This window comes from Seriola dumerili, unplaced genomic scaffold (genome assembly GCF_002260705.1).
Source record: "Seriola dumerili isolate Sdu_G_001 unplaced genomic scaffold, Sdu_1.0 BDQW01000138.1, whole genome shotgun sequence".
Classification (NCBI taxonomy): domain Eukaryota; kingdom Metazoa; phylum Chordata; class Actinopteri; order Carangiformes; family Carangidae; genus Seriola; species Seriola dumerili.
The window spans coordinates 19,667,809-19,695,769 of NW_019174393.1; the positions used below are offsets into that span (position 1 = coordinate 19,667,809).

General features: G+C 40.1%; 1 protein-coding gene across 1 annotated transcript; it reads left to right on the forward strand.

The window, feature by feature from the left end:
- Positions 1 to 27,820, forward strand: mkln1 (muskelin 1). The gene is made up of 18 exons (XM_022748985.1): positions 1 to 82; positions 1,100 to 1,169; positions 3,357 to 3,499; positions 4,986 to 5,074; positions 5,181 to 5,290; positions 10,224 to 10,416; positions 10,569 to 10,685; positions 10,925 to 10,990; positions 12,880 to 12,992; positions 13,292 to 13,504; positions 14,628 to 14,849; positions 15,013 to 15,142; positions 17,594 to 17,741; positions 18,368 to 18,482; positions 19,505 to 19,644; positions 20,611 to 20,713; positions 20,920 to 20,974; positions 22,687 to 27,820. Exons 1-18 carry the CDS (start codon positions 3 to 5, stop codon positions 22,806 to 22,808), a joined length of 2,229 nt encoding a protein of 742 aa, XP_022604706.1. The 5' UTR covers positions 1 to 2; the 3' UTR covers positions 22,809 to 27,820.
- The last annotated feature ends 141 nt before the right edge of the window (positions 27,821 to 27,961 follow it).

The following is a 27,961-nucleotide window of genomic DNA, read 5'->3' on the forward strand; positions in this document are numbered from 1 at the left end:
AGATGGCTGTCGTTCCTGAGAGCAGAGTCCTGACTTTCAGCGTTTTTAAATGGAGTTCGTACTCCTCTACATATTTACCAGAGTGAGTAGTGCACACAGTAGCTGGCCCAGCGTATGCATTAGGTTATGTGGGTACAGCTGGTCTTTCATCTCTACAGTGCACCAGTGTTTGTTCCAGCCGGCTGACGGGCCTAGCTCGTCTGTGATCCTAGCCAGCTAGCTTTAGCTTCGTCAGGAGCGACAGGGGCGTTTGGTTTGGATACTTAGCCACCCGACAATCATGTTGCTTATAGCTCATTGAAGCGTTTGTGGTAGCTAACAGTAGCTTGTGAATGATTGTATATCCGACTATATAATGTTTTGATATAAATTTAAAACTTGTAGTGAGTCCCCTGTGTCATTTAGATAATGCAATAAATGGAATTTGTTTCTTGTGCGCTGTTCCTCGATTTTAGCTGCTTTGTTTACCTTAATTTTTATTTTCTTCTCTTGTGGATAGTTTGTGTTGGAACATTAATTCTCACTACTTCATACTGAAACTAATTCAGCAAACTGCATGATACTTCAGACTACTGGGTGGTTAAAACAGCAAACAGAATTCGGTTCTGTAATGTGCAGACCGATACCGTAGTGGATTGATAACGAACGTCCACCCAAGCTAACTGGGCTACACAGCTAAAACAGGTAACTAGCTGCTGTTATCTAACCACTGAGCTCAGCTTTAGCAACAGTGGCTAATCAGTTACCTGAAACTGCGTTTGAGAAACCAACTGTCACACTTCATGCTAGGCATACACATGTTGAAACACCGACATGTTATCATTTACAAGCGAAATCGGCCATAGTTTTAGAATATTCCCATGTTGCTAGTTTAATACTAAGATCCGGTTTAGCTATGTTAGTTAGCTAACTACAACAGCCTTCTAGTGTCGTTATTGTAATAATTGAACTGACTCATTGGACCTCATAAACAGCATTATTGTTATATGATTCCTTTATATATACATACACACAGCCCTGTTTATTCTGAACTGTGATGCCTGTATTATGACTAACAGAGATGCTGTAAATAACCTTTTCTCTCTGTGTGTTTTTTTAGGAATATCTTGGTGGACAAACCTAATGATCAGTCTTCCAGGTGGTCTTCTGAGAGCAACTACCCTCCACAGGTATGTCCACTGCTGCACAGATGCACCGTTTCCTCATATGACTTCACTGTGTCAGATGGATCTCCACATGGAACAGCACTCTGACAGGATTGCTGCCTGTGCATTTAGTTATGCAGGCAGTAATGAATGTCAGATACCAGAGATAAAGTTGGAGGACACATGCATTAGGAGATGTAGGAATTATGGACTGAGTGCTCTGTACAGAGAGACAGAGAGGTTGATGGGAGACCAAATTGTGAAGACAGAAGAGTTTGTGTGTTTTATTATTCTACAGGCAATATATAATAGAACTTACTATTAATTCATGAAGTGTTTTTTTTAAAAACTTTTATTAGGAAAAGCAATGCTGATAATATTTTGACAGTTTCCCCATTTTCCTGGTTTCCTCTCAAGATCTTATTGGCCCTTTTTATATCTTAACACCACAAGGACTGTTATAAATTGTGTGCAGAGAAAATTGTACCCGTTTGAGGCTTTCCCTGTTTTCTACTATGAGAGCTAGATCCAGCAGTCAACAGGTCTGAACTCTCTGCGCTCTTTGAACCATGAGAAGAACTTTTCACATTATATCTCTTGAACTCATTAAAATAACAAATCTTAGGGATTTGGACTGTTTGTTGGACAAAATAAGACATTTGAACCTGATTTGTGAAATTGTGATGGACATTTTCACTGTTTTCTGACATTTCATAGACCAAAAGATTAAATGGTTGATCAAATAAAAATAAGTAAATTGAATGAGTGAATTGCAGCCCTAACTGATATCAATTTTGAGTCATTCAAACATTTTCTATGCTAATATGTGGTCGTCTGTCTTAGAGTGTGTTGCTTAAAATGACTGGAGCAAAATTAAAACACAGTACTGGGGGTAGGATGGGGTGGGGTTAGTAGTTTCATCAGTTTTGCAACATCATTCATTTGTGCCGACATACTTAAAGGAACTACATATTATAGTAGAGCTGATGGATAAAACGAGATCGCTGCAAAAAATGTTCAAAGTAAATAGTTATGATCTATAAAAACAGCTCATTAATCTCATTGTTCAGTGTTGAGTGGTTAATTCCCCCTCTGTCATCCAAATAAAACAAGTGTGGGTCAAATTACAGGCAAGGATCTGTAGATGATGTCCTTGAAAGTATGAGTCATTGCAGGAGCATATTGACTCATGACAAACTGGGGCAAGAGAACAAGATCAATGCCTGACAGGAGAGGCAAAAGTCACAGCTGCTTTATTTTTCATTGATTATTAAGGTTGAAAGTGAAATTCCTATGGAAAGACTCATAAATGACATTAGTGTTATTAAAGCTTAATTCCAGATCAATATTGATCAATATTGATAAAGAACATAGTTCACATCCTTTGAGTGGTAAGAAAACATTGGTCCCTGTTGTTTGTTAAATGTCTGCTTTCCAGTGGCACATTAAGGCCCTGTTTAGACCTGGCATTAACATGACTCATCCAATCACAAGTGAACAGCTCTAAGTACGTCAGTTCACACCTGTGTGTCTCGGGTGGTACTTCCTGTCTGTGCCTAGTCTCCCAGATATTAAAAGAGGAAGAAGGAATTGAAATGCTACAGTCTGGGCCTCTTCCTTGGCGTGTTTCAGGTAAACCAAATCACCCAAGATGTTTGATGCACTCGTAATATATATCTGTTGGCTTCTCAAAATTTCCAGACAGTCTGGACAAAGAACGTACACGATGTATGAACCAACTGAATAGGTACATTCTTCTGCTTACACTGTAAACATCAGTTGAGGAGGCGGTCCTTCAATGTAGCCCAGGCCAGCTTCGAATGTGGTCTGAGTGATCGGATCTCTATGCATCCTCAATGTGTCTTGGGTGAATTCACTCCTGTACTTAGTGCTGTCCACTTGTGCCCCAGACACATGTTGATGCCTGGTCTGAACAGGGCCTTAATCAATGTTCAAGCTTGTGGTCTCAACTCGTCCTCATTCTCGGTGCATTGACATGGATGCAGCTCATAGATTGAATGTAATGCCACTTATCTGATACAGTAGATTTACCATGCTATAATTGTTTAGATAATGAGCAAACATTTTCACAGTGGCTGGGATGCAGTAGGTGCAGTCAATTTCTTAAACCCTCCAGACACACTGATAGTGTCATCTCTGTCAGTCTATTTCATGTCTCATCTTTCTTTTTCTGTCTTTTTTTTTCTCCAGTTTTTAATCTTGAAAATGGAGAGGCCAGCAATTGTTCAGAGCATTACCTTTGGGAAGTATGAGAAGACTCATGTCTGCAACCTGAAGAAGTTTAAAGTGTTTGGTGGGATGAGTGAAGAGAACATGACAGAGCTTTTGTCCAGGTGAGATGTCACTGCTTATGAAAAACCGATCCAACTTGTTTTCTGATTATTGCAGTCAGAAATGACTGAATTTGCAGCTACTCAATGCAGTATTTTATGTTAACTTGTGGGAGGAATTGGGATTGTTTGGAGCTCACTGGGGGTGATGTACAACGTAGGGGTAAGTGCTGCCTCAGAGGACATCTTAAGGGCAAGGGAAGGTCCCATAGGCAATAGGGTTGATTGTTGATAGCTAGGGATGGGTACCAAAACCAGCCTAATGGCTCTAATGGAAGAGGGCTAGGTAGTGTTGCCAATACCTAAATTATATTTGTTTTTACACCTTATTTATTAAATATAAAGGTTGTTCTACATAATCCTTTTTCATTAAATAAAGAAGTGAAACTTCAATTTGTCAACGCTGGCTGAAAGAATAAATCCAGTTTACTGTAGTTTGGGTCTTACTTCAAAATAAAGGTGGTAATTTGGTTTTAAGAACCAAAAACCATCTCAGTGTAGCTGTACATCTACTCTCTCAGGCAGCCAATCAGAAGTAGAGGAGGCTATTTTCTGAGTGATCCAATAAAAATATAGCAGATTTCAGGTAAACACTCAGAAAAACCAAATCCTGCAAGGTTGGATGGTGGGTCCAGGTGGGCGGGACTTGGAGGCTGGTGACTGCTTTCTTAAAACAACACAAAGTACCAGAAGTCCTGACAGCTGGTTTTAAGTCTCAGTTTCTGAATACAGGCTGTGTGCATTTCTCTCTGGACTGAGCTTTGATACTTTCACAGTATTAATATAGAAGCTAGACCTGCTTTATAATCAAACAACACATGGACATCTACCTTAATTCTATATGGACCTTTAACTTGGTATTATTATTTGTTAATTGATGTTAAATGTGATTTGCCCTGCTTAAAGCTTCACATCGGCATCCCCTCCATATAACTGATGTTTGCTTGTCACACACACACACACACACACACACACACACACCATCACACACACACCATCACACACACACCATCACACACCATCACACACCATCACACACACACACACTCTCCAATCAACTATCATTGAAGTGCTGTTTGTTGTGTGTAGGCGCTGGGCTGTGATTAAACAGAGCAGAGGAGATCGATAGACTGATGACGTCATTTAGTTCAGTTTATTAGACTTAGTTTTTCCTGGTTGTAAATAGAATTTTTAAAAGAGAGGGAGAACTGCATAGCCATAAATGGCTGTGTCTATGCACCTCCCCCGCCTGATTTTGAGTGAATGTTGTGAATCCTCTGATTGTTAAATGTAAATAATTAATGCTTTGTTTGTTATGACAGTTTTGTTTAGTCTTGATAAAGCTTTAAAATGTAAATGTCATTCTCAGGGTATCTGAGAAAGAGTGAGTGTCGAGCAGAACTGGTGGAGAGATCAGCTCTGCTCGAGTATGGAAGCTGTTGGCATCTGAAACAGCTGCAGTATCTTCATTCTCTCTTTTCCTCTTCAGTGGCCTTAAGAATGACTACAACAAGGAAACGTTCACCTTAAAGCACAAGATCGATGAGCAGATGTTTCCCTGCAGATTTGTCAAAATAGGTGAGAGCTGATACTGTTTATATTGTTGTGTGAGCTTTGTGTTACATGGTGAACATGTCTTTTTACACTGTTCCTCTCTTCCTCCATCTTCTCCTTGTTGTCTCAGTGCCTCTGATGTCTTGGGGTCCTAGTTTTAACTTCAGCATCTGGTACATTGAGCTGCATGGTATTGAAGATCCTGATGTGGTGCAGCCCTGCCTTAACTGGTATAGCAAGGTAAGTACTTGATGTATGCCTGGAGGTAGGGGATGCATGGTTGGTTACAGATTCAGAAAGCATGATTCAGTAATTAGGTCAATTATTGGCTGGCAAGAGAACTAAACTTCTGCAACAAGTACCTCTGAGGTGTCCCTGAACAACACACAGTATATACTCATGCGGGCAGTTTGTCTTCTTTAATCAGATCACTGTGAAAACAATGAACTTGCTTCAATTTTGTTAAGTGTTATTTTAGGTTAATTACAGGCCGACCAGGGATTGGAAATGAAAGCCACATAGACTCAGCAGGATCTCATTAATTGGGCAGTTTCATTAACTTGTCATCCCTCGCTCCCATTCTCAGTTCCTTTTTTAAATTTATCTGATCTGGATGAATTTAATCTTGATACCAGAATTCACTGTATCATTAAAAATTGCAGTTTGACCTCAGTTCATGTTGTGCTACACTTTCCAAGCTTGAAGTAACTTTAGGCAACATCAACGCAAACATCTATCATCAGCCTTTAAAACTTGACATTTTGGGTCTGTTCTTTTGTAACAGGATAGAACTACAGTCCCATACTCAACAAACAGCTTCATGGCTCTAATGGAAGAGGGCTAAGTAGTGTTGTCAATACCTAAATTATATTTGTTTTTACACCTTATTTACTAAATATAAAGGTTGTTCTACATAATCCTTTTTAATTAAATAAAGAAGTGAAACTTCAATTTGTCAACGCTGGCTGAAAGAATAAATCCAGTTTACTGTAGTTTGGGTCTTACTTCAAAGTAAGGGTGGTAATTTGGTTTTAAGAACCAAAAACCATCTCAGTGTAGTTGTACGTCTATTCTCTCAGGCAGCCAATCAGAAGTAGAAGAGGCTCTGAGCCTCTCTTCCGATTGGCTGACTGTTTTTTGAGTGATCCAATAAAAATATAGCAGATTTCAGGTAAACACTCAGAGAAACCAAATCCTGTAAGGTTGGATGGTTGGTAGGGCAGAATAATGAATTGCTTTTGCGATAACGTCGCGATATGATAAAACAAGATTTTCTAACCGCAAAAGCTGCGATTACACTCTGGTCATGTGACATGCAAGCGAGAGTAGAGCAGTCGGCTAATAGAGGGAGCAACAACTTGGCACGCTACACTTTGACCTGTTGTATAATGGCCTCAGGCTCGACAGAACCTGCCACTGCATAAACTTTAGTGTCAAAGAGGAACAGTAGGTCGGTTGTGTGGAACCATTTTGGCTTTAAAAAGATGCTGCTGCACAGCGTCAGGTATTGTGCAGAACCTTCCTTGCTACCGTTGCTACGTCACGGGGCAACACTACTAACCTGTATCAGCACAGTTAGCCATGTACGATAGTTGCAATGCCGAACGCCAGTGTGTCCAGTAAGCCAAATACCACCAGACAAAGATCACTGAGCGAAATGTTTAAAAGCATACCACCATATGAACGGGATTCAAAATGCCATGGGGAAATTACTCAGGCAATAACGAAAGATACAATGCCTCTCAGCACGGTGACCAAGCCTACTGCTTTGATGAATGCACTGGATAAGCGGTACAGCATGCTTTCCCACACATATTTTAGCCAGGTTGTCAAAAATGCAAGCTGAGAGTCACGGCGGAGCTGATAACAGCAGAGTTTTTCGCTACTACAACTGACATGTGATCAGGCCGTACAGCAGAGCCCTATCAGAGTCTTACGGTGCATTTCATTAATGAAGACTTCGAACAGCTGGGACCTTCATGAAGAGAACCATGTCTGCATAACGACTGACAATTGTACATGCTTACAAGGCTGTAAGTTAAACAAATCAGTCAATATACTACTGTGATTGACGTAGTTAAATAAAAATATGTCATTCGTATCAATTCATGCATCAACTAATTTCATCATGACACATAGGCCTGGCCTACAGGAAAGAACAGTTTGTGTTTAATCTATCTAATACTGTGTTAGTAATATATATAATATGAATAATATGAAATTATTTATTGCTTGTGTTCTTTGAATAATACAGAAGATAAGGAAAATAATTGCATATCACAATCGCAATATTGGTTAAAAAAAAAAATCGCAATTAGATTATTTTCCCAAATCGTTCAGCCCTAATGATGGGAGCAGGTGTGCAGGGTTTGGGGCATGGTTGAGAGGGGTGACTGCTCCATTGTGACATCCCAAAGTTCCAGAAGTCCTGACGACTGGCAGGGTTTAAAGTATTCTTGGCACTGTGCCAGATCTCTGGCGTAACGTGAGAGAAAAAATTAAAAATTAAAAGTCAAAACACTTGGGAATTTGTTGTGGATGCAGTTTATCATTTTCGCGGTAATAAAGTTCACCTACCAATGGTGTGAGAGGAACGCAGCTCTCGCTCGTTTGGTAGCCAATCAGAAGCAGAGCAGGGCCAGTCTTGGCAACACTGGCACTGTAGGACCCAGCGGATTGAAGGAGCCGGGCACTTGCTTCTGCATGGTGCGCTCGAGGAAGCTGCTATCTGCCAACAGCGGTAAAAAAGTGATCTCTCGTCATGAATTGGACCCCGGTCATAAAGCTGCTCTCCGCGCACTCCAACATAAAACTGAGTTACCGGTAGCGACAGTTATGGTTGTCATCAATGACTGACTGTGTCTGCGATCTAAGAATACGTTCATTGCTGAAAATGATCTGTCCTTCACAATTTCTTTGTTTACAACCTGAAAAGAATGAAGAAATAAGTGATAGTGGCCTTCTTGATTTCACTTGATTTCACTAAACTACAGTTTACCAGTTCTTTAAGCACTTCAATGTTACTGTATGTTATTTCTATCAATATATTACACTAATTATAAATATTCACAATATTTATTTATTTATTTTCCATTATTACCTGTTTTTCAGAAGGAAACACTTAAACGTTGCTATAGTATTGCAATATTGTTTACAGTTGTCTCTTACATTGCACATACTTTTATAGAGAATTGAGAAAACTGGTCCAAAGCACATATTGTATATGTGCAAATCTTTTTTTCCGAATTGTAATAATCCAGAAGTTTTTCTCTCCAGAAGTTGCTCGCACTTTAGAGCTGTTGCACTGTTACTGTTGACATATAGTATTTTTTAAATAAATGGAGCAAAGCACATGCCATTAAAGAGAAGTGGAATCTGTGCAGCCCCCCAAAACAAAATTTCAGGCTCAGGATTTTTTTTACTTACAGTTATAATTGTAAGATCGTGCTACTTGATCCACCTCCATAGGGGCAGCATTTCACCTCTTCGCCCCTGTCCAGTTAATCATATTGTTGTTTTCCCCTTATAGGTGCATTTATTGTTGATAATTTAAAATTGTTGATAGCACTGACACAGTACTTGTAATACAAACAGTATGTTTTTATTTACATGTAAAAATATGAAGGCATGACACATGGGTGTCAGGCCATGATGACATCATCACAAAGGCAGAATCAGTAATAAGGTTTATTGCCAGGTAGGTTTTTACTTACAAGATATTTGGCTTGGTGTTTGATGCAGTATAACAATAAAATATTAAACAGGAAATAGCAATAAAAAGGTAAAATACTGCAACAGTCAACAAGATAAATATAAATAGATACAATATTAAAAAAAATGAAACAATGAAAAAACTATGTACAAAGTGTTGACAGAACTCTGCTGAAAAGCAGAGATGTGCAAAAGATCACAGTACAGACAATATGTGTTCTGTGCAGGGATAATACTCTGAGGTGTTACTGTAATGTGGTTGTTGATGGTTGACGAGGCCAGACTCAGAAGAAAAGGCAGGTGCTGGTCCATCACTGGGGGGGACTGGACCGGACTTCTGGTCCTGATACAGACAATTGTGTGATAGGACAATTCGTTTAGATCATACAAGCTCTTTATATTCAAACATGTTAGGTCTGTTGTGTGTGTTTAATAAATAGTAAGGATAGATATGAATATGCTAAAATATATACAGTATTAGGCAGAGGATCCTGAACCTGCTGGTTCTGGATCAAACAGTCTCTTGTGTAAAAAAAAAAAAAAAAAAAAAAAAAAAAAGAAGAAAAAAAGTTACTGGTGCATCTGTCTGGACAACAGCCGCAGGAACAGGCTAAATTCTACTACATCACTAAAACATCTGTAGACATCATCAATGATACATTTAGGCCACTTGAGTAGTGTTTGTCATTTGCACTAATGACACTTTTCACTACAGACCGACATGATGTTACTCACTAGTCTAAAAGAGAAGTTACAGCTCCGCATCAAACCGTGTTTCTTTACTCGCCCTGAGCTGTCTCCCGCGGTGGAAAAACACACCAGCATTCACCTGTGTTTTGCTTCTTTGCCGTTGAACGTGGTTTCTTTTCGGAGTGGTCCTTTGGGATGGAGATGAGGATCGTTTTCTAGGCGCTTCAGCCATCTGTGATGATCAGCGTCATCTCTGTGGTGCTCGTCAGCAGCTTTTTTTTTTTTGAAGTCGGAAGCTTTAGCATAACTTCAAGCTCAGACGGAAGCTCTTCTCTGTGGGACTGAGGGCAGACTAGATGCTACACTGACTCACAGCATCTAGTGTGTCTAGTTGGTATTACAACACGGTCCGGGATGCGGCTAGTTGGTTAGCATGCTCATTTCAGTAGATATCTTGAAATACAATAGGTGGTGGTTTTGGCCATGACATCATCACTGTGGCTCCTTCACCTACTATTGATGGTGTTATTATTATTAATTGTTGTTATTTTTTGAACATTTTAAACTAAAATTCTGGCCAGATCTTACACATTGCACCTTTAAGTCCTGGGCTGGTTTTAAGGCTGAGTTTCTGAATGCAGGCTGTGTGCATTTCTCTGTGGACTGAGGCTTTGATACTTTCACAGTATTGATATAGAACCTAGACCTGCTTTATAATCAAACAAGACTATTTTGAACCTGTATCTTTTCCCTCTCCAACGTGCTCTCACAGTACAGAGAACAGGAAGCCATCCGCCTTTGCCTCAAGCACTTCCGGCAGCATAACTACACAGAAGCCTTCGAATCGCTGCAAAAGAAGACTCGGATAGCACTCGAGCACCCCATGCTCACCCACCTGCATGACCGGCTGGTGCTGCAAGGAGACTTCGATGCCTGTGAGGAGCTCATAGACAAAGCTGTGAGAGGTACAGTACTCGGCCTGATGAAACTTCATTACAACATTTGAGGTTAATGCTGAATTGCCCTTTGAATTTTTGAATAATTGCTAGTGAAATCCAGGTTTCTGCTCATGTTAATGGTGTTTTTTTCGTAGTTGATCATCTTCTCTCTTTGTCAGATGGTTTGTTTAACCAGTACATCAGCCAGCAGGAGTACAAGCCCAGGTGGAGTCAGATCATCCCAAAATGCAACAAAGGTACAAGCGGTCAAGAAATCAACCGAGACGACATGAACGGTGAGACCATCTTACTGATCTGTCTATCCAACAGTATAGTTCACTGAAAGCTCTTTGGCCTTGTAGCTGAACCAGTCCTGCCTTCTCTTTTCTTTCTTTGTTGCCTCCCTCCTGCCGTTTTCTCCTCCCATTGCTCCACCCATCATTACATATCTTCTCTTTGGCTTTTCCTCTGCGTCATCTTCTGTTTCCCATGCTCACACACCGCCCTTGACGCCTCCTCTCTTTCCTCTTCACAGGCGACGGCGATGACAACAGGCCAGGGATGAGGGGAGGACATCAAATGGTCATTGACGTCCAGACTGGTGAGACCCACGCAGCCGGCGCTATGAGTTGGCTGTTCAGCGAATCACTAACGCTGTGACTCATATCCTCCTACAGAGACTCACAACCCCAATCTCTATTACTTTTAAATCAAATTAACCCCCCCCCCTTTCCCTCCCCTCCCTCCACCTCCAGCCCTTCCCCTTCAAAAGGAAATGGTCCTGAACACATCTCTCTTCTAACAGCACATAAATCACTGCTTTTGTTTTGACAGAGACACATAACTATTGTTTTTCCTGTATTTGGCCACATTGTTGGGGGTGAACCCGGCCATCTGAAAAACAAAAGCCTGCTGTGTGTGTGTGTGTGTGTGTGTGTGTGTGTGTGTGTCTGTGTGTGTGTGTCTGTCTGTGTGTCTGTGTGTGTGTGTCTGTCTGTGTGTGTCTGTCTGTCTGTGTGTCTGTCTGTGTGTGTCTGTGTGTGTGTCTGTGTCTGTGTGTGTGTCTGTGTGTACGCACGCGAGAGAGAGAGAGATGCAGTGTCTGCCACTGTCTGAGCTGGGGGAACGTATTGCTTGCTTCCAGTGTGTCTCTGGCTGCACACACTGACTTCTTTGCTTTGATGGCAGTAATTGAGAGTAGAAGTTGATACAGTAGGTCCCAAGTGTTTGTCTCCAATCCTGATACCATTTTGAATGTCACTAATTATCCATTTTGATGAAAATGGAGCTTTTAGTTAAACACACAGTCTGTAGCTTCTGCCTCTAGGGGTCTCTCAAAACAATAATAAAAGACGATGTTGGGTGACGTCATGAAATAGTGTGGGATCATGGGAGATGTTGTCTTCACCACCATTACTGTAAGCTCCTCCCGGTTTGGATTCCTTCAGTGTCAGAGGTTCAGGAAATCAAACAGACCCGGTGATTCTAACCGTTGAAAACACTGAATAAAGCAGTTTCACATTTAAAGTCAGAGTTTCAGCGACGCTGAGGACAGAGACTCAGGGAAGAGCTTGAGTTGGAAAACCAGTAGAAACACCCGCACCCCTTTACCTTTTGAAAAATCAGAGATTCACAGACGCTCTTCAGTGACACAGGACAGGACGTCTCCAGCAGCTGGGAGCTGAGCTGTCTAACATTTCCTCAGCTTGTTTCTCTGATAAATTCAGATCCAGCATCTGTCAAACACAACACTGACACATGATGTAATTGACAGGCGACCAATGAAACGTACCTTTACCATAAATTATGAAAATTTATAAAACACAACTGAACAACATACAGAACGTGGGTCTAGTTGTTTTTAGACATTTTAATGTGGAAAAGTTCGATTATAAATTAAAAGAACCAGTGTATGTCTCAACAAAAGACATGGCTTTAAATTAAATCATTAGGCATCTGTGAATTGTTTCTTTGTCACCAGTCCTATTTTATCACTTTTGCTCCTGATCCCTGATCTCCTGATTTCTCATGTCAGTAATTATTTTATGTTTTAATTATTAAAAAAAAAAAAGACGAAACAGTGGATGTCTCAATAAAAACTGGGGTCTTAAATGTTTAGGCTACTGCAAATGATTCCTTCATTGCCAGTCCCTTCCAGTCCCAATCATCATCCCGTTCATGTTTTTCCTGATCATTCTGATTCTCAGTGATAACACTGCTGGAAAATAGCCTGTGTTATACCTGTGGAGCGCTGTCCCTACTGTCATCCCTCTCTGTGTCAATGTACTTGTCTACAGAAACTTACTGATGTCAGTCTATCCTATCTTGAGGAACTGTGAACACTGTTACCTTAAACGGATTATTAACACTAACGGCTGCAGTGTGTGACAGTTTGTAGTGAATGGAGGGATGATCGAATACATCAGCAGCAGTGCCTTCCAGAAAAACGTAACACTTTCTGAACACTGAGCACTCATTTGTCTCCTGCAGAGACCGTGTATCTGTTCGGGGGCTGGGACGGCACACAGGACCTGGCTGATTTCTGGGCTTACAGCGTTCAGGAGAACCAGTGGGCCTGCATCTCCAGAGACACTGAGAAAGAGGTGAGACGGCTCAGGAAAGATTTTGGTGATCTAAAGCTACGTTGAATTGAAAAGTTGAATGAATATTGGCTCAATTTTTCACTAAGTTCCAGTGTTTGGAGCTTGAAGTCTATGTTCATGGTTATATTTAGTTTAGAAAAACAAAATGATTCCTCATCATCATCATCATCATCAGTGCCTGAGATTGTTGATTATTATCTGCTGCAGTGCATGATTCCCCACTCTTCAAGACTGGTTATTGTTTGAGAGTGAGAAACAGCTGAACAGTTACGAATTTCTATCTCGTGTTGACCAATCAGAGCGGTCCAAGTGCTCGCTCCTGCCACAAGATGTGCATCGACTCCCAGCGGCGTCAGATCTACACACTGGGCCGGTACCTGGACTCCAGCGTCAGGAACAGCAAGTCCCTGAAGAGCGACTTCTACCGCTACGACATCGATGCCAACACCTGGACGCTACTCAGCGAGGACACGTCAGCTGATGGAGGCCCTAAGTTGGTGTTTGACCACCAGGTAGATTGAATCTGTGACCTTCTGACACGTTTACACAAACTACACCTTCACATATGACCATAAGGTGAATCAGCACCTCTCTGGAACAGCTCATGTTCTGACCTTCACACACCTGTCCACTGAAAGAAGTGGGTGTGAACGTCTGTTTCTGACACATACAGAGGTTGTATATGAAACAGTTGGTCAATTACTGTGAAGGACCAGAGATGTCACAGGATTTCATATTTTAATTTAAGCATTAAAAATAGGAATTGTAAAAAGAATTTACAAATGAATGTTTAATCCATCAATAAATACTTCAGATTTAAAAATGGATTTACAAAAAGAGCATAAAAAAATCAAATAAACCATTTATAAATATATTATAATTCCTTCAGCCTTCAGTGCTGGTAAAACCAAGCTAAACAATCCCAATTGGCTGGGATGTAACAAGCTCTCTGATTGGCTGGAGAGCTAAGCAGTGTGTTTTACCAGCACTGAAGGCACAGACTGTCACAGAAAGGCTAACAGGAGAAGCTAAATGACTAAGCTAATCGATTAGCTAAAAGGAAAAGCAGCTGGAAAAAGGAAATGGAAATTGAGGAAGGAATCCAGGAATGTTTTCCCATTTTTAAAATGCCTTTTCAAAAAGTTTATACAATTGGATTAATCGTTTGCTTATAAATTATTTTACAATTCCTATTTTTGATTCCTATTAAAATATGAAATAAAGGAAATGTTTTATGACTTATCACTGGTCCTCTATAAATTACTTAATTTGTCAAATGACAGAAATAATTCATTACTGAATTTTTTATGTGATTTTTATTGGCTTTTGATTTATGAATATACATTTTGGTTAAATCAATAAATTATTGAATTAAATAGGGAAAGCAGAACAAGAATTCCTGATATTGAGTAAATCCAAACATTTTTCCAAAAACATGTAAATTGAGGGTAGATGAGTAATAAATCATGACTCCACTGTTGTATAAGGGAAGGCCAAAATAAATGCATCAACACTTTCCCTGAATTCCCCATAAAACACCTACAGTCAGAATCTGTATTCTCTTTGCTTCCTCCTCTAACCCTCTTTGTGAATTCCTCTGCATTTTCACCTCTTTGTCCTCTGCTCTTCCTGCAGATGTGCATGGACTCAGAAAAGCACATGATCTACACGTTTGGCGGTCGGATCCTGACGTGTAACGGCAGCGTGGAGGACAGTCGAACGTCAGAGCCTCAGTTCAGTGGCCTGTATGCCTACCATTGCCAGGCTGGAACATGGAGCCTCCTGCGGGAAGACTCATGTAACGCTGGGCCAGAGGATGTCCAGTCCCGCATCGGACACTGCATGCTCTTCCACACTGTGAGTCCAAACAGCCTGTCTGGAAACACATGTTGGGTTGTTTTCTGTTCCTGTGTGGATAATCCTGTCTGATCGATTTAATTACACACATATTATTTTTTTTTGAATTCTCCATCTTTGTATCTTTGTTTATTGTAACTCATTCTCTCTCTTCTCTCCACAGAGAAACCGCTGTCTGTATGTTTTCGGAGGTCAGAGGTCAAAGACCTACCTCAATGATTTCTTTAGCTACGATGTGGATGGAGACCACGTAGAGATCATATCTGATGGCACCAAGAAGGACTCTGGCATGGGTGAGATGTCAAACCTTTTAACTGACAGGCTTGTGATTATTTTTTCTTTTTTATAGTTCATTTTAAGATGTTTGTCACATTTAATTGAATGAATGTGAGATTATTCCTGTGAATATGATAAGATAAAACCACAAAATCAACTTGTTCTTAATATCATTGGTTATTTTGAACCAGTATAATGGAGCTCTAATATGATAAAGGTTCGGGTGTCTTATTACTGAGTATGGGTGTATTATAATTCTCTAACAATACTTTATCAAATACAATAGCTGTTGATTATAAGGCCGAGTAAGGTTTAAAATTGCAGCGGGAGAAGAATGAACAAAAGTTGAGCAGATTAACTCGACTGTTGGAGAACTTGAATTCGTTATATATTTACTCTATTCATGAGTTGTTTGTTTGATGCACTGCTACCTTGGTTTTTGGAGCTGAACATTATTTATTGCATTTTTATGTTTAGTCATATTTCTGCTACTCTTTGTGTTTGCCATTTGGTCGAGGTCTGCTGTGCATAATCACTATTATGTTTTCGCTGCTGCTGACACTTCAGAAACTTAAAGAGCAATTCAGGGCAGGTAGTGGCTGGAGAGGTCTTCCGATCATGTTGTGAACACTGTTGTTGTTCATATTGGAATTTGTGGATAATCTTTTTTGGAATACACAGAAATAGACAGAATTTCATGTTAAAGTATTTTTTGTGTGCCACATTTATTTTTGTTTAAGGGAAAGTGGATTACTGAACCCTTTTTGCTTTCCTCTACAATGGGAGAGGAAACTTGTCTGCTTGAGGCTTGCACTCTGCACCAAGTGCAGGACCAAACAGCAGGTGTTATAGGGTTTATTGTAAAATGAAAACGGAGGGTTCAGTCAGTCCTCTGGTATTTTGACATGAGATCTTGGACTTCTGTGTCACAATTTCGCTCTCAGTTTCAGAACCGTTATGAAATCACATAATATACCTGGTATTTAAAAGATATAGGAAAATAAGCAGAAATTGAGAACTGTTGTGTCATTGTGAGCACTTAAACCTTTTTCTAAGCCATCACTTGACAGTTTTTGGGAAAGTTGACATCTCTGTTGTTGAATTCAGAGTTTAAAGCACTCTCTGTTTGTTGCACTCTGTTTGTTGCCTTCTCTGTTTCCATCAAAGGAGATGTGACAGATTGTCTGCTTAAAAAGCTCCGGCAGCAGTCAGGCACTTGCTGCCCCGACAGGCAGATTTAAGGAAATCTGTGCCGCACTCTCAACTCTGCATCAAACACAGGATAAGTGGAGCTCTGGGAGCCAGCCTCTCACCTCTGTTTTACCCTGCCAGAGCAGGACGAGAGACCTCTGAACGTTGTGATGATGCGGGAGAGAGGAGGAGAAATAGAGTGCAAGAGAACAAGAAAGAACAGTATGTCTTTTTTAAGGAAGGAAGTAGCAAGTCCAAACAGAGCTCTCTTTCTCCCTGCTTCATAAACAGTCTCACACGTTGATGTGTGCTGCGGCTCAGCCTGAGCTTAGCACTGAAGCAGCAGCATCTGATCCTCTTAGTCTTCATAGGCTGTTGTTTGTCGCTCTGTCTGATGTCTGTTGCTCTGCTTGTCACTCTGCATGATGTCTGTTGTTCTGTCGCTCTGTCTGATGACTCTCTGTGGCTTCGTCGCTTTGTTGGTCATCTTGTTATCTTAAGGTATCACAATGACACAAAGTGTCCATGTTAAAAATAACATCTTGTCTACCATAAAGTGAATATTGTTTGTCACTGATCACATGATTCTTTGAAAAATGATGCAAGTCACAACACAAATCTTCAGCAGAAACCCTCAAGCACACTCGGCATACTGCTGTCTGTCGCTCTGTTTGTCTGAGTCTGATTTTGATTAATTATTTTACAGCTCACTCATTGATTATTAATTAATTAAAGCAGAACCAGTTATTTGAACAAACATCAATAGAAAATCCGATTGTTGGCGGCGATCGGAGGAGGCCAGTTTTCACCGTGATCAATATTTACATTCATGTGCAACATTAGATTAAGTTTCTAATGAACAGAACAGCTGAGCTTACATGCCCTCACATATATAGTTACATTCTGATGACCTGAGCAGGGAATTGAACCTTTGCCCTGGCAGTTAGTGTGCCTTGCTCTGTCTGCAGCAGGTGGCAGGCCTGCTGTAATCACAGGAGAACAACACTGTGTCGGTGTTTCTCCATTTGCATGCTGTTCACTCTCTGCTGGGCCTTGTTGCCATGGCGGCGTGTTGCTATGTCATCAAGTAGTTTTCTTTGGTAGCCTCTAATACTGCTGCTTTACTTTTTCTTTTCATTTCAGTGAGAAGGAAGTTTTATTATGAACGGAGTTTGTTTTACATCTAAACATTATCAGTCTCCAGTCTGCCTCGGTGAATGTTTTCATTTCCAAGTTGATCTCCCTGCTCATTTGTTACTGTTGTTTTTCCCTCCCAGTGCCAATGACGGGCTTTACCCAGAGAGCCACCATTGACCCCGAGCTCAATGAGATCCATGTGCTGTCGGGCCTCAGCAAAGACAAGGACAAACGGGAGGAGAACGTCCGCAACTCCTTCTGGATCTACGACATCGCCCGCAACAACTGGTAAGAGGCGGACCAAAGAAAGAGAAACTAACATACACACACAGGTTTCTGTGATCATCACCGCAGCAACAAGAAAGAGTGCACACACACACCTGCAGGAAGTACTTTCACACACACCAGCCTCACCACAGATAGCAGAGAGCAAACATGAAAACAACACACACACACACACACACACACACACACTTTTACACAAATCTAAACACATTTCAGAGCAACACCTGACCTCTCCACTCACAGCTGGTTATCCTTGTGTGTGTGTGTGTGTGTGTGTGTGTGTCCTCCTTGATGTAGGGATCAGTGGTTGTGAAAGAACAAGTTGCAGCCTTGACTGTTTCACTACACTGATTTCAGTATCTGTTCTTGTACTTGGTGTCCAGTGAATAAGACACGTGCATCCTTATGTCAACCTATGCTTGCTCCTCTCTACAAAGTGTGGTTGTGTGTGTGTGTGCGCGCACGTAAACAGTTTTTCTTTGAAGGTTTTAGGAAATGTTTATATGTTTTGTCATAAATCTAAATTTCCTTCCCCCCCTTTTCGTGTGTGTGTGTGTGTGTGTGTGTGTGTGTGTGTGTGTGTGTGTGTGTGTGTGTGTGTGTGTGTGTGTGTGTGTGTTCCTGCTCAGGTCATGTGTGTATAAGAACGATCAGGCACTGAAAGAAAACCCGAGTAAGGCTTTGCAGGAGGAGGAGCCATGTCCACGCTTTGCACACCAGCTGGTGTACGATGAAATGCACAAGGTAACACACACAACTCGCACACACACTTTTAGAAACTATCGCTCAAATTTCACCCAAACACTCAAATAGTGACATTTCAAACCTCCTGATATCGTTCTACAGCAGTATCAAAAGATGGACTTCAGAGTCAGGCTTGTTGCTCCTCACAAAACAAGGACAACAGCTAAGAGTCAAACTTCTGGACAAAAACCATTTGATTCTCTAAGATAGAGCTTTAGATGATAAGAACACAGTTCATTGTTTGCAGGATGTTGCAGTTTTGTTACATGCAAATTTCCTCCAAAAATGATCCAATCTTAAGAATACTTGCAAATTTAACCAGTACTTTTTACATGAAATAATCCATTTCAAACCAGCATTTTTTCAGCTCAAGTCAAACAAATCACACCAACAGTGACAAGTAGTTATTTTAGGAAAACATTAAACATTTTAGTGAGTAGAAAAACAATTCTCATATTACCACTGTTGTTTTTTTTGTAAATTAACACAATAACTATGGCTGTTAGTATTTGGCTGCATTATTCACATTAAAACCGGGTCAGATAACTGACTTGTTTGTGTGTTATGTGTTTTCTTTTTTTAGTTAATAAATAGTTCAACATGGATTTACTTATTTATTTTCTTGCTAGGATTTAAATGAGACTGGTGAAATGAAATTAGTAGGGAAAAGGTATCACTAGGTTTCTAACTGTAAAGTAATTTTTCACATACACATCAAATATACTTGGTAAGTAATGACAGTGAAATACTTTATATGTTATCTTTAGATATCTATTTTTTTTTACTGTCCATCTTTCTGCTTAATAAAAACATAAATGAACAAAAGATACTGTCCTCACTAATCAATGTGTGTTTGTATTTGTATAGTTGTCCTCATTCAATAAAAACCCATCTCCAGTCTTCTGGTGTTTGATCTCATCATGCTTCCCTTCAATGGTTTAAAAAAAAAAAAAAAAAAAGCATTAAAATTTCACACTAAAGTCAAAATGGCTGACATCTGGTTGCTTTGTGTGTATCTCCAGGTGCATTACCTGTTTGGTGGAAACCCTGGGAAGTCTTGTTCTCCGAAGATGCGACTGGACGACTTCTGGTCCCTCAAACTGTGTCGGCCCTCGAAGGAGTACCTGCTCCGTCACTGCAGATACCTCATCAGGAAATACAGGTGTGCTGCCTCTTCAGCTCCAGCTGCCACTGCCAACACTCCCTCCCACCACTGCATCATGTGTTATATCTTATATACTGTTATTAATGATTATACTGAACTTGTTAAACACATGGGGCATTGTCCAGTAGTGACCAGTTCACATAGAATTCTTAAAAATCTTGGATATATGAACATTTCATGAAAAATTGATCCTAACATGATGTTAACAATGGAATTTAGTTCAATGAAAATAACTGGTATCTGAGTATCAACAAGTTTTATTTTTCGGCTACCTCTGTTTTATTTTATTTATATGTATCATTTATTGCTATTACTTATAACTGTCCTTTGTTGCGTCTGGTAAAACGGAAGGACACGGACAGTCGAGGCTTATTATAACTACATTATTTGTATGTTGCCTTGATATCTGATGAATTTCAGACAAAGAGAAGAACTAGCATCAAATCAGTAATTGGATTTTGCCAAAGACCAGGAGAGAAAAAGTGGGATCACTTGATCTTGATCTTTTATAGTGAAGCTGAATACCTGTCTGACTCACCCTTTCATGTTCTCTTAACGTGTATTTACAGATCAGGGCAGAAATGTCATGGATTAAAAGAAGCTGGTTAAAATGAAAAAAGTAAAAACAAATGTTAGATGGTTAGTTTTCATGCACGTGTTGGATATGTCATCATGTTTTTCACATTTTGTCCATTTAATGTTACCACTAGATGTCGATTCTCTTTGGTGCCTTTGTTCACAGCAATGAGTTGATCTTTATATAAGATGGGAAAATAACAAACATCAACTTAGTTAATGAAGCTCATGGAATCTTCCATCAGGATCATGTTGTGTTTGCTTTGGCTCTGTTGTCCTCTAGTGGTTAGTTGCTGTAACTGCAACCCCAGTGTGTCTGTGTGTGTCTGTGTGTGTCTGTGTGTGTCTGTGTGTGTCTGTGCGTGCGTGCATGATGTTCTACATCAGGTTTGAGGAGAAAGCCCAGTCAGAGCCACTGAGTGCACTGAAGTACCTTCAGAACGATCTGTCTCTCACTGTGGACCACACAGACCCTGATGAGACCAAAGAGGTATGGTACTGTCTTTGAATTTTAATAAAATGTCTGTACTAGTTATGTTTTAGTTTCAGTGTGGGTGTAGTTTAGTTTATAGGCTCAGAAGATACAGACGAGGTGATGAAGATGAACTGGTTTGCAGTCACAGTGTCTCATCTGTTCAGTTATTCTTCAGCACTGTACAAAGTTGAAGTGACTCAGACGTGTGTGTTGTGTTTCAGTTTCAGCTCCTGCCCTCGGCTCTGTTCAAGTCCAGCTCCGACTTCATCCCTCTGGGTAAAAACCTGATATATGTTCATACAACCACCACATGTCCTGTATGTCCACAGAGAATAAAATACAAGAACAAAACAATACAAAACAGAATAAAATAATGTCTGCGTTTCAGGCTGGAGAACAATGAATTAGAGTCAGTCAAACTGTTTGAAAATTGATAAAATGTGGCTTTTATTTTTCAAGCAAAAGTGGAAACTACATCCTGGTTCCAGCTTCTTCCTCTGAGGATTTGTTTCCGTACATTGGAAAGAAATCTCCAAATATCATAAATATTGGACTTGGTGAATAAATCATGACGTACATGAATCATGTGACCAACGTCCACTGAGGAGACGAGTCATTGTTGATGTAAAATGTGGAGTGATGATGGAAGGCTGGAACCTTTCTCACGTGAACACATGAAACAAACAGAAATGTCAGATTTCCATCATGATTTCCATGGTTTGAACTGAAACTCGTTTTGTTTTTCTCTTATTGGTGAAGTAGTGTCACAAAAATAACAAACACTTAAAAGATGACATAGTAAACAAATGCTAACATAGAACATATTGGTGAAATAGTGTGACAAGCCAAAAAAAAAAATCACAAGACACAGAAAACAAAAGCTAGAATATAAGATCAGTAATAGACGACACTCTTCATTCATCACCACATACATCATTATAACAGCTTCATAGTATTGTCTGTATGTTTGTCCCAGTGTCTTATGTGTGTTTGTTGTAGCAATAGTATCAGTAAAGTAATTAGTACATAATATAGTAGTAATATAACTATAATAATAATCACTATGTCATTTAAATATAGTATGATATAATTTAACGTGATGTAACGTAATATAATATATTGATGACTACTCTAGTTTCCCCCATCCGGCCCCCAGCTATGTGAGAGGGGCCCCATTGGGAGACAGTCACCTAAAGACTGCCCCTCCCTCCATCTTCCTTGTTGTTATAATTATTATTATACAGTAAAGCCTTGATGGAATTTCTTTAAATTTCAATTTGGTACAAACGTTCACCTGGACTCAAGGATGAACTGATTAGATTTTGGTGGCTACAGGTCAAAGGTCAAGGTCAGTGTGACCTCCCTAAACACTTTTTTTAGCCATTACTCAAGACGTCACAGCAATTATGACAAGATTTCACACAAATGGTTCATATTTTCTGTGACTCTGGATAAACAGGGATGTAACCTGAAACTAGTCTGAGTGGAGGAGGCAGAGGACCACCAGGAGGTGATTCTAGTTTAATACATTTTTATTTTTTGTTTGAGTTTTTAGTCTGAAGAGGATCTTGCTTTGATCCTGAGGAGGGCGCTGGCTCTTTGCAGGACTTGTCCTGCCCTGCATCACCCCCAGACTGTTTAGCAGGGAGTCTGTCCTTTGTTTCTGTTTGTTGTTTATTAAGAGAGAGGGAGGGAGGTCCCGCCTAACCCAACCATGTCGCCCACTCTTGCCCCGCCAGAGAGCCAGGCGGGAAAACACAGCCAGCTCAGATCAGCCCCACAATCCATTGCTATTGTACTAACAACGTCATTGTTGTAATAACAACTGCAGTGGTTTAATGTCACTGTTCCACCACTGACTTTTCCTCGTGTTGAATTCGTGGAAGTGGAAGATCACAGCTGATGACTGTTTTGTGTTGACGCTCTCTGTCTGTAGCTCTGCACTGATCACCTCTGTCTTCTGTTGTGTGTTTCTTCCTCTCCGTCAGGCTTCTCAGACGTAGACCAGACGTACGCTCAGCGGACACAGCTCTTCGACACGCTTGTCAATTTCTTCCCCGACAGTATGACCCCGCCCAAGGGCAACCTGGTGGACCTCATCACCCTCTAGCCCCTCCCACCGCTCATACACCTGTCCCTGCCCCCCCATCGCCTCAGCCACTGGACTGACTGAACACCACCCATGCACCTGATGGGACGGAGGAGACAGAGACCAGTTATTTTTCTATTGGTGAACCCTGCTGGTGGGAGTACACTTCATCTGGAACAGCTCCGCCTCCGTCGCACTGACCTGCTGCTGTCATAGGCTGCGTTACCCGATGGTGACAGTCATGAACACACACGCATCAACATCACTGTATTTCAGCAAAATTCCATGACAGCCTGAGGTTTGTGTGTGTGCGTGTGTGTGTGTGTGTTTGCCTTTTTTCCCTGAACCTCCCTTCCATTTTTTCTTGCTGATGAAGATTTCTTGGAACACACTAAGCCCCTCTTAAGTCTGCCAAACAACTTTTTTTTTTGTATTTTTTTTTATCTTAACTTGATTTTTCTTCCCAGAAAAGTTTAGGCCAAAAAAAAAAAAAAAGAGGACTCGCATACATTTGTTTGAGATCTCTTTTCAGTGAGTTTTCCTTTTTTTAAGTGTTAGACTTGTGCTTTGTACCCACACAGTCGATCAGGCGTGTTTGAGGCAGAACACATGGCGAGGTGATGTCCATTCAGGCCAGTTGCAGTGAAAGTTAAGTTGAAATTGACTGGTATTTATTTCATTTGAGGGCGGGACGGTTTGACCATGAATGAGAAACCGTGTCACTGTTCTCTACAAACTCTCCTGATTTTGTGTTCTGCAAAATTTTAGGACAAATGCGGCTTAATGTCAGCTTTCATTCTGATTGGTTCACTTGTTCTTCTGTAACACATGCCCCTGTTTATGACTGAGAAAAGAAGTCAACATTTTAAATATAGGCACAATAGAGGACTGATTCTACTAGATAAAGTTTAATATATATCTAAATATACATTTATATTGGTTTTGGTTGTTATCCATTTAAAATTAGTCTTCAGTCACTCATGGTCTGAAGCTTAATTCTGTAGTGTACAGAATGTGTAAATATACATATAGGATTTTTTAAATGACTCTTTGATTGAACAGATTCTTTGCGCTTCCTCTTTCATCTCTATCAGAAAGTCGAAGGACACACACAGTAACGTTCTGGCCCTCCATGTAAAACTCATCATTACTTGTTGGAGAGAAATTAAAATAAGCAGAGTGAGTGTGAGAATTAAGTGCTGGTACCAGTAAACCCAGTTTGATGACGTGAGTGGGAGAAGGTGTTTTAGGTCTGTTTGGTGTGTTGATAAATAACTGGGTGAAATTTTCCTTTTCTCTCCTTCAGATCTCAGATGTCTGAATAGTTGGATGAGTAGAAGTTACATTACAGTCTTTGTCCCACTTATACCATGGCCACAAATTCCATGTCATGAAATGAAAAACACAAGTTGTTGTTGTTACTTCTGTTTTAAATAATGTGGAATGTAGGGCTCAGACTATTATTTTCATTATTGATTAAGCTGCTGTTTAACTTCTTAATTAATCGATAAGTTGTTTGATGTATAAAATGGCAAAAAATTCCCGCCAGTTTCCCAGAGCTCAAACAAAATAGTTCAAACAATTAATGTGTTATCAATATAGTTGCATATTTATTTTATTCGATCGACAAAATAATTAAATATTTTTGCTTGTGTTCCCCCTTCTACCATTCATACCATGACTCCAATATCCACATTCACACATTTATCAAACGTGTTTGAATTTAAATCCACGTGGTTCCCAATGAACAGCTGTTTATCTATAATTTTCTTATTGGTTGCATAAATAACTCCAAGTCATGTAGCCTCACTAGAGTGAGTTCATTACACAGTAATTTAAAATGGAAAAGAAAACATCTGCGTCACATGCGTCCAGTTACTCCTCACCTTCCAGCCAATCAGAACCAAGGATTCTCAGTGGCCATAGTATAAGTTCATTTTACAGACAGAGAGCTGGTTGCTGTTGTTGGACTCCTTCAGTACAAGTAGAGCAGACACAGAAGCAGACTGAGCTCTGTCCGTGTTAGTGGATCATTGCTTTGCTCCTCTGTGCAGAGATGGGAGGGTTTCTGCTCATTATTCAAAGGCTTAATTAGTATTTCTGATTATACCATGATATTTGATTGATCCCAAGCTGCTCATTTGTCGTTCTGTCTGTGGTAAATGAGGAAGGGGGATGCAGCAGATGAATGCTGTCTAGATGAGAGTTGAGTTTCCTGTGTATGAATGAAAAGATGGTAGAAAGGTCGAGATTGAGTTTACCAGCCGGCAGGTGAGTTAATGTCAGACAGAAGTAATGTCTTCCAATCAACAGGTCAAAGGTCAGCTTCAGCTTTAGGAGAGAAAACCTGTCACATTAATGGCAGATCTGGTGTATGTGTTTTAGTTGAAGTGGAGATGTTTACCTGTTTACCTGCTACCACTAAATCAAAGTCCTACCGTTCAGTTCTTTAGCTGTCTTCCATGAGCGTCAGTCAGACGCTAACAGATCGATCTCTAACATCCCTGATGCATCACAACACTGCGACCGTTCGTCCCTGACACTCTTGCTATGGCTGTTGATAATCTGAGTGTAACGTACAGGATCAGTTTCTGTCCTGAAACCCTGAGGACGGATGAACTTTAACTCCGGGACAGAACTGAGTAAAAAATATAACAGCAATTAAGAATATCATCTTTAACACTCAACTTTATTTTGACTCAAGGGTCTCAGAGATTTTAAGATCAAACGTGAAATAGTAACTTATAAATACCTTTTTAATAGACACCTAATGCACTTATTTTGAAATGAAAGGACGATGCTGGTTTAAGCCCATCAAGTACTAAAACAACAGCCACTGTCACCAGTGTGTGTCTCGTGTTCATGTTGGTTCCCTGAAAGATAAATCCCCAGTGATCTTTGAAAACCACAGAAGGTTGTTAAACGAGGCTTACGTCTATTTTGACTTATTTTTAAAGTTGTGACTCCATTTCCTGAAGCAGACAGGCAGAAACAACAACACAAAAAAATATAAACACACTAAGTCTATGAATATGTGCACAAATATAAAAATAACACAAAAACACACATTTTGATCATTGCAATGTGGTTTAAATCAAGCAATGAAATATTCTTCTGCTCCAGCTCGTGTCTTTATCTACATTAGATGGTCAACAACAGCAAAGATTGTCTGTCTGATTTATTTTTAAAATAGTGAAACACTGATCTCAGTGATTTTGATGTAATGATACATGAAAGGCAAGAACTGAGGCTCGGTGAAAAAAAACAACGTAACATTAGAACTGGAAGCAAAGATTCATCATGTCTGTTTTAAAGCAGCAACATTTGCAGAACTAACAGAGGCTGACATGAGCTGCTGGTCAGACCAGACCGAGTGAGGCTGCTGCAGCCAAACTACTGAGTGAATCACAGTCAGCAGTTTGTTTATGAATTCATGTTTACCTCTTTCAGTTTTTACCACTGACTGTGGGTTTTCACTGTGTGTGCTGTTTTGCAGTGATGTCACTTGAATGAAATCAAAACATGAGATGAGTTACATCATTACAGTGTGCATTAGTCAAAATATGTTATGTGGGTGCTGAAGTGAACTGAAACCAATTGAGACTTTGGACAGTGGCTGGTGCTAGTGCTGGAGTAGTTCAGTACTTTTGCTTTTTTGCTGAAAAGATTGCCACCACTCTGATGCCTGAATGATGAATATGAAGTTAGATCCAGCAGCTAGTTAGCCTAGCTTAGCATGAAGACTGGAAGCACCTTTAAATCTCACTAACTAACACACGCTGGCTGCAGAAGGAGGAGTCACTGGGCCTGGTCAACATGTACACCTGTAAAACCACAAGTTGTTTAATCTGTGCAAAAACCTCATGTAAAACTGAGAAGATACGACATGTTAAGCAGTGAGTTTTACAGATGCTGGTAGGTGGATATGGATTAACTCTAGACATAGCCAGGCTAGCCGTTTCCCTCTGTTATTTATGCTAAGCTAACTACCTACACGCTGTAGTTTCATATTTAGCATAGAGTGCTATCAATCCTCTCATTTAACTCTGCAAATATGTCTATTCCTTTAAAGATTTGGAAGATTTGAAACGGGAGGAACAAAAATCAGTGGTTTGGTCCTTAAAGTGTCAGACTTATTTCCCACAAATGCCTCACATTCACTGCACTTGATGTGGAATATTTATCCTTCAACAAAAAAAACAACCTTACATGAAGTGAACCATTGTATAAAGTACCATTGTATAAAATGATGTTTACTGTGACTGCGGGTGCTCTGCTGGACCCATCATCACTGTCACTGTGTTGACACTGGAGATGAGTAGTTTCCATCACTTTACACTGAGCTTCAGGGTTTTTTTTTTTTTTTTTTTTAATTTATTTAATGTTTGTTTGTTTGTTTGTTCCCAGACAGTTTAGCATCTGAAGGGAGTGACGGACAAACAGCCTTTAATTCCCTGAATTCATCAGTGGCAGAAAAATATAACCTGTAATAATTTACCAGTGTTTTGTTGGAGGAGGATGGTGTGTGTGTTATACGTCTGTTCATGTGTGTTTTACCTATGATTTTTCTGCCCTTACACCAACTAAAATGGAAACAGATGTGATATTAAAAAGACAACTAAGGATGGTCCAATTATAGAAAGTAAAAGTTATGAAGGTGTTTGGAGGACATGTAGGGCTCGTCACGCTCGCTGTAGCGTTTATTTGTTTTGTGCCAGAGGAAAAAACTGTTTAAAAAGACTAATTGAAAGCACCTTTGTAAAAGACACAATGCCAAATACTATTCTTTTTGCTATTTTAGGGTAAGGCTCATTTTACATAACAAAGTTTTCTGTATGGATTATCATTTTGTATGTTTTGTTTTTCCATCTTACCCTCCTCCCAGCCCCTGGGTGGGACTCAGGAGTTGTATGGCTGGTACTCTCAGATCAGTAAGCACTACTCTGTGGATACAGTGAATGTGTAGAAAGCCTTGTAGTATTGCATTGTACGTAATGTATATAATGAATAAAGACTGTATTTTGTTCAGGTTTTCTTAACTGCTGCCTCAGTGGTGTTTCTGCCCCCTAGTGGCTTTGTCTGGGTGTCACTGACAGAAAACTGCACAACCAACGTGGAAAAACAATTCCTTTATTTGCAAATCTGAATATAATCGCCACAACGATCAACAGTTT

Coding starts and splice junctions, on each gene's coding strand:
- mkln1 (XM_022748985.1), top strand. CDS start 3: ATGGCTGTCGTTCCTGAGAGCAGAGTCCTGACTTTCAGCGTTTTTAAA. Junction 10,686..10,924: donor CAACCGAGACGACATGAACG/GTGAGACCATCT, acceptor TCCTCTTCACAG/GCGACGGCGATGACAACAGG. Junction 13,505..14,627: donor AGTTGGTGTTTGACCACCAG/GTAGATTGAATC, acceptor CTCTTCCTGCAG/ATGTGCATGGACTCAGAAAA.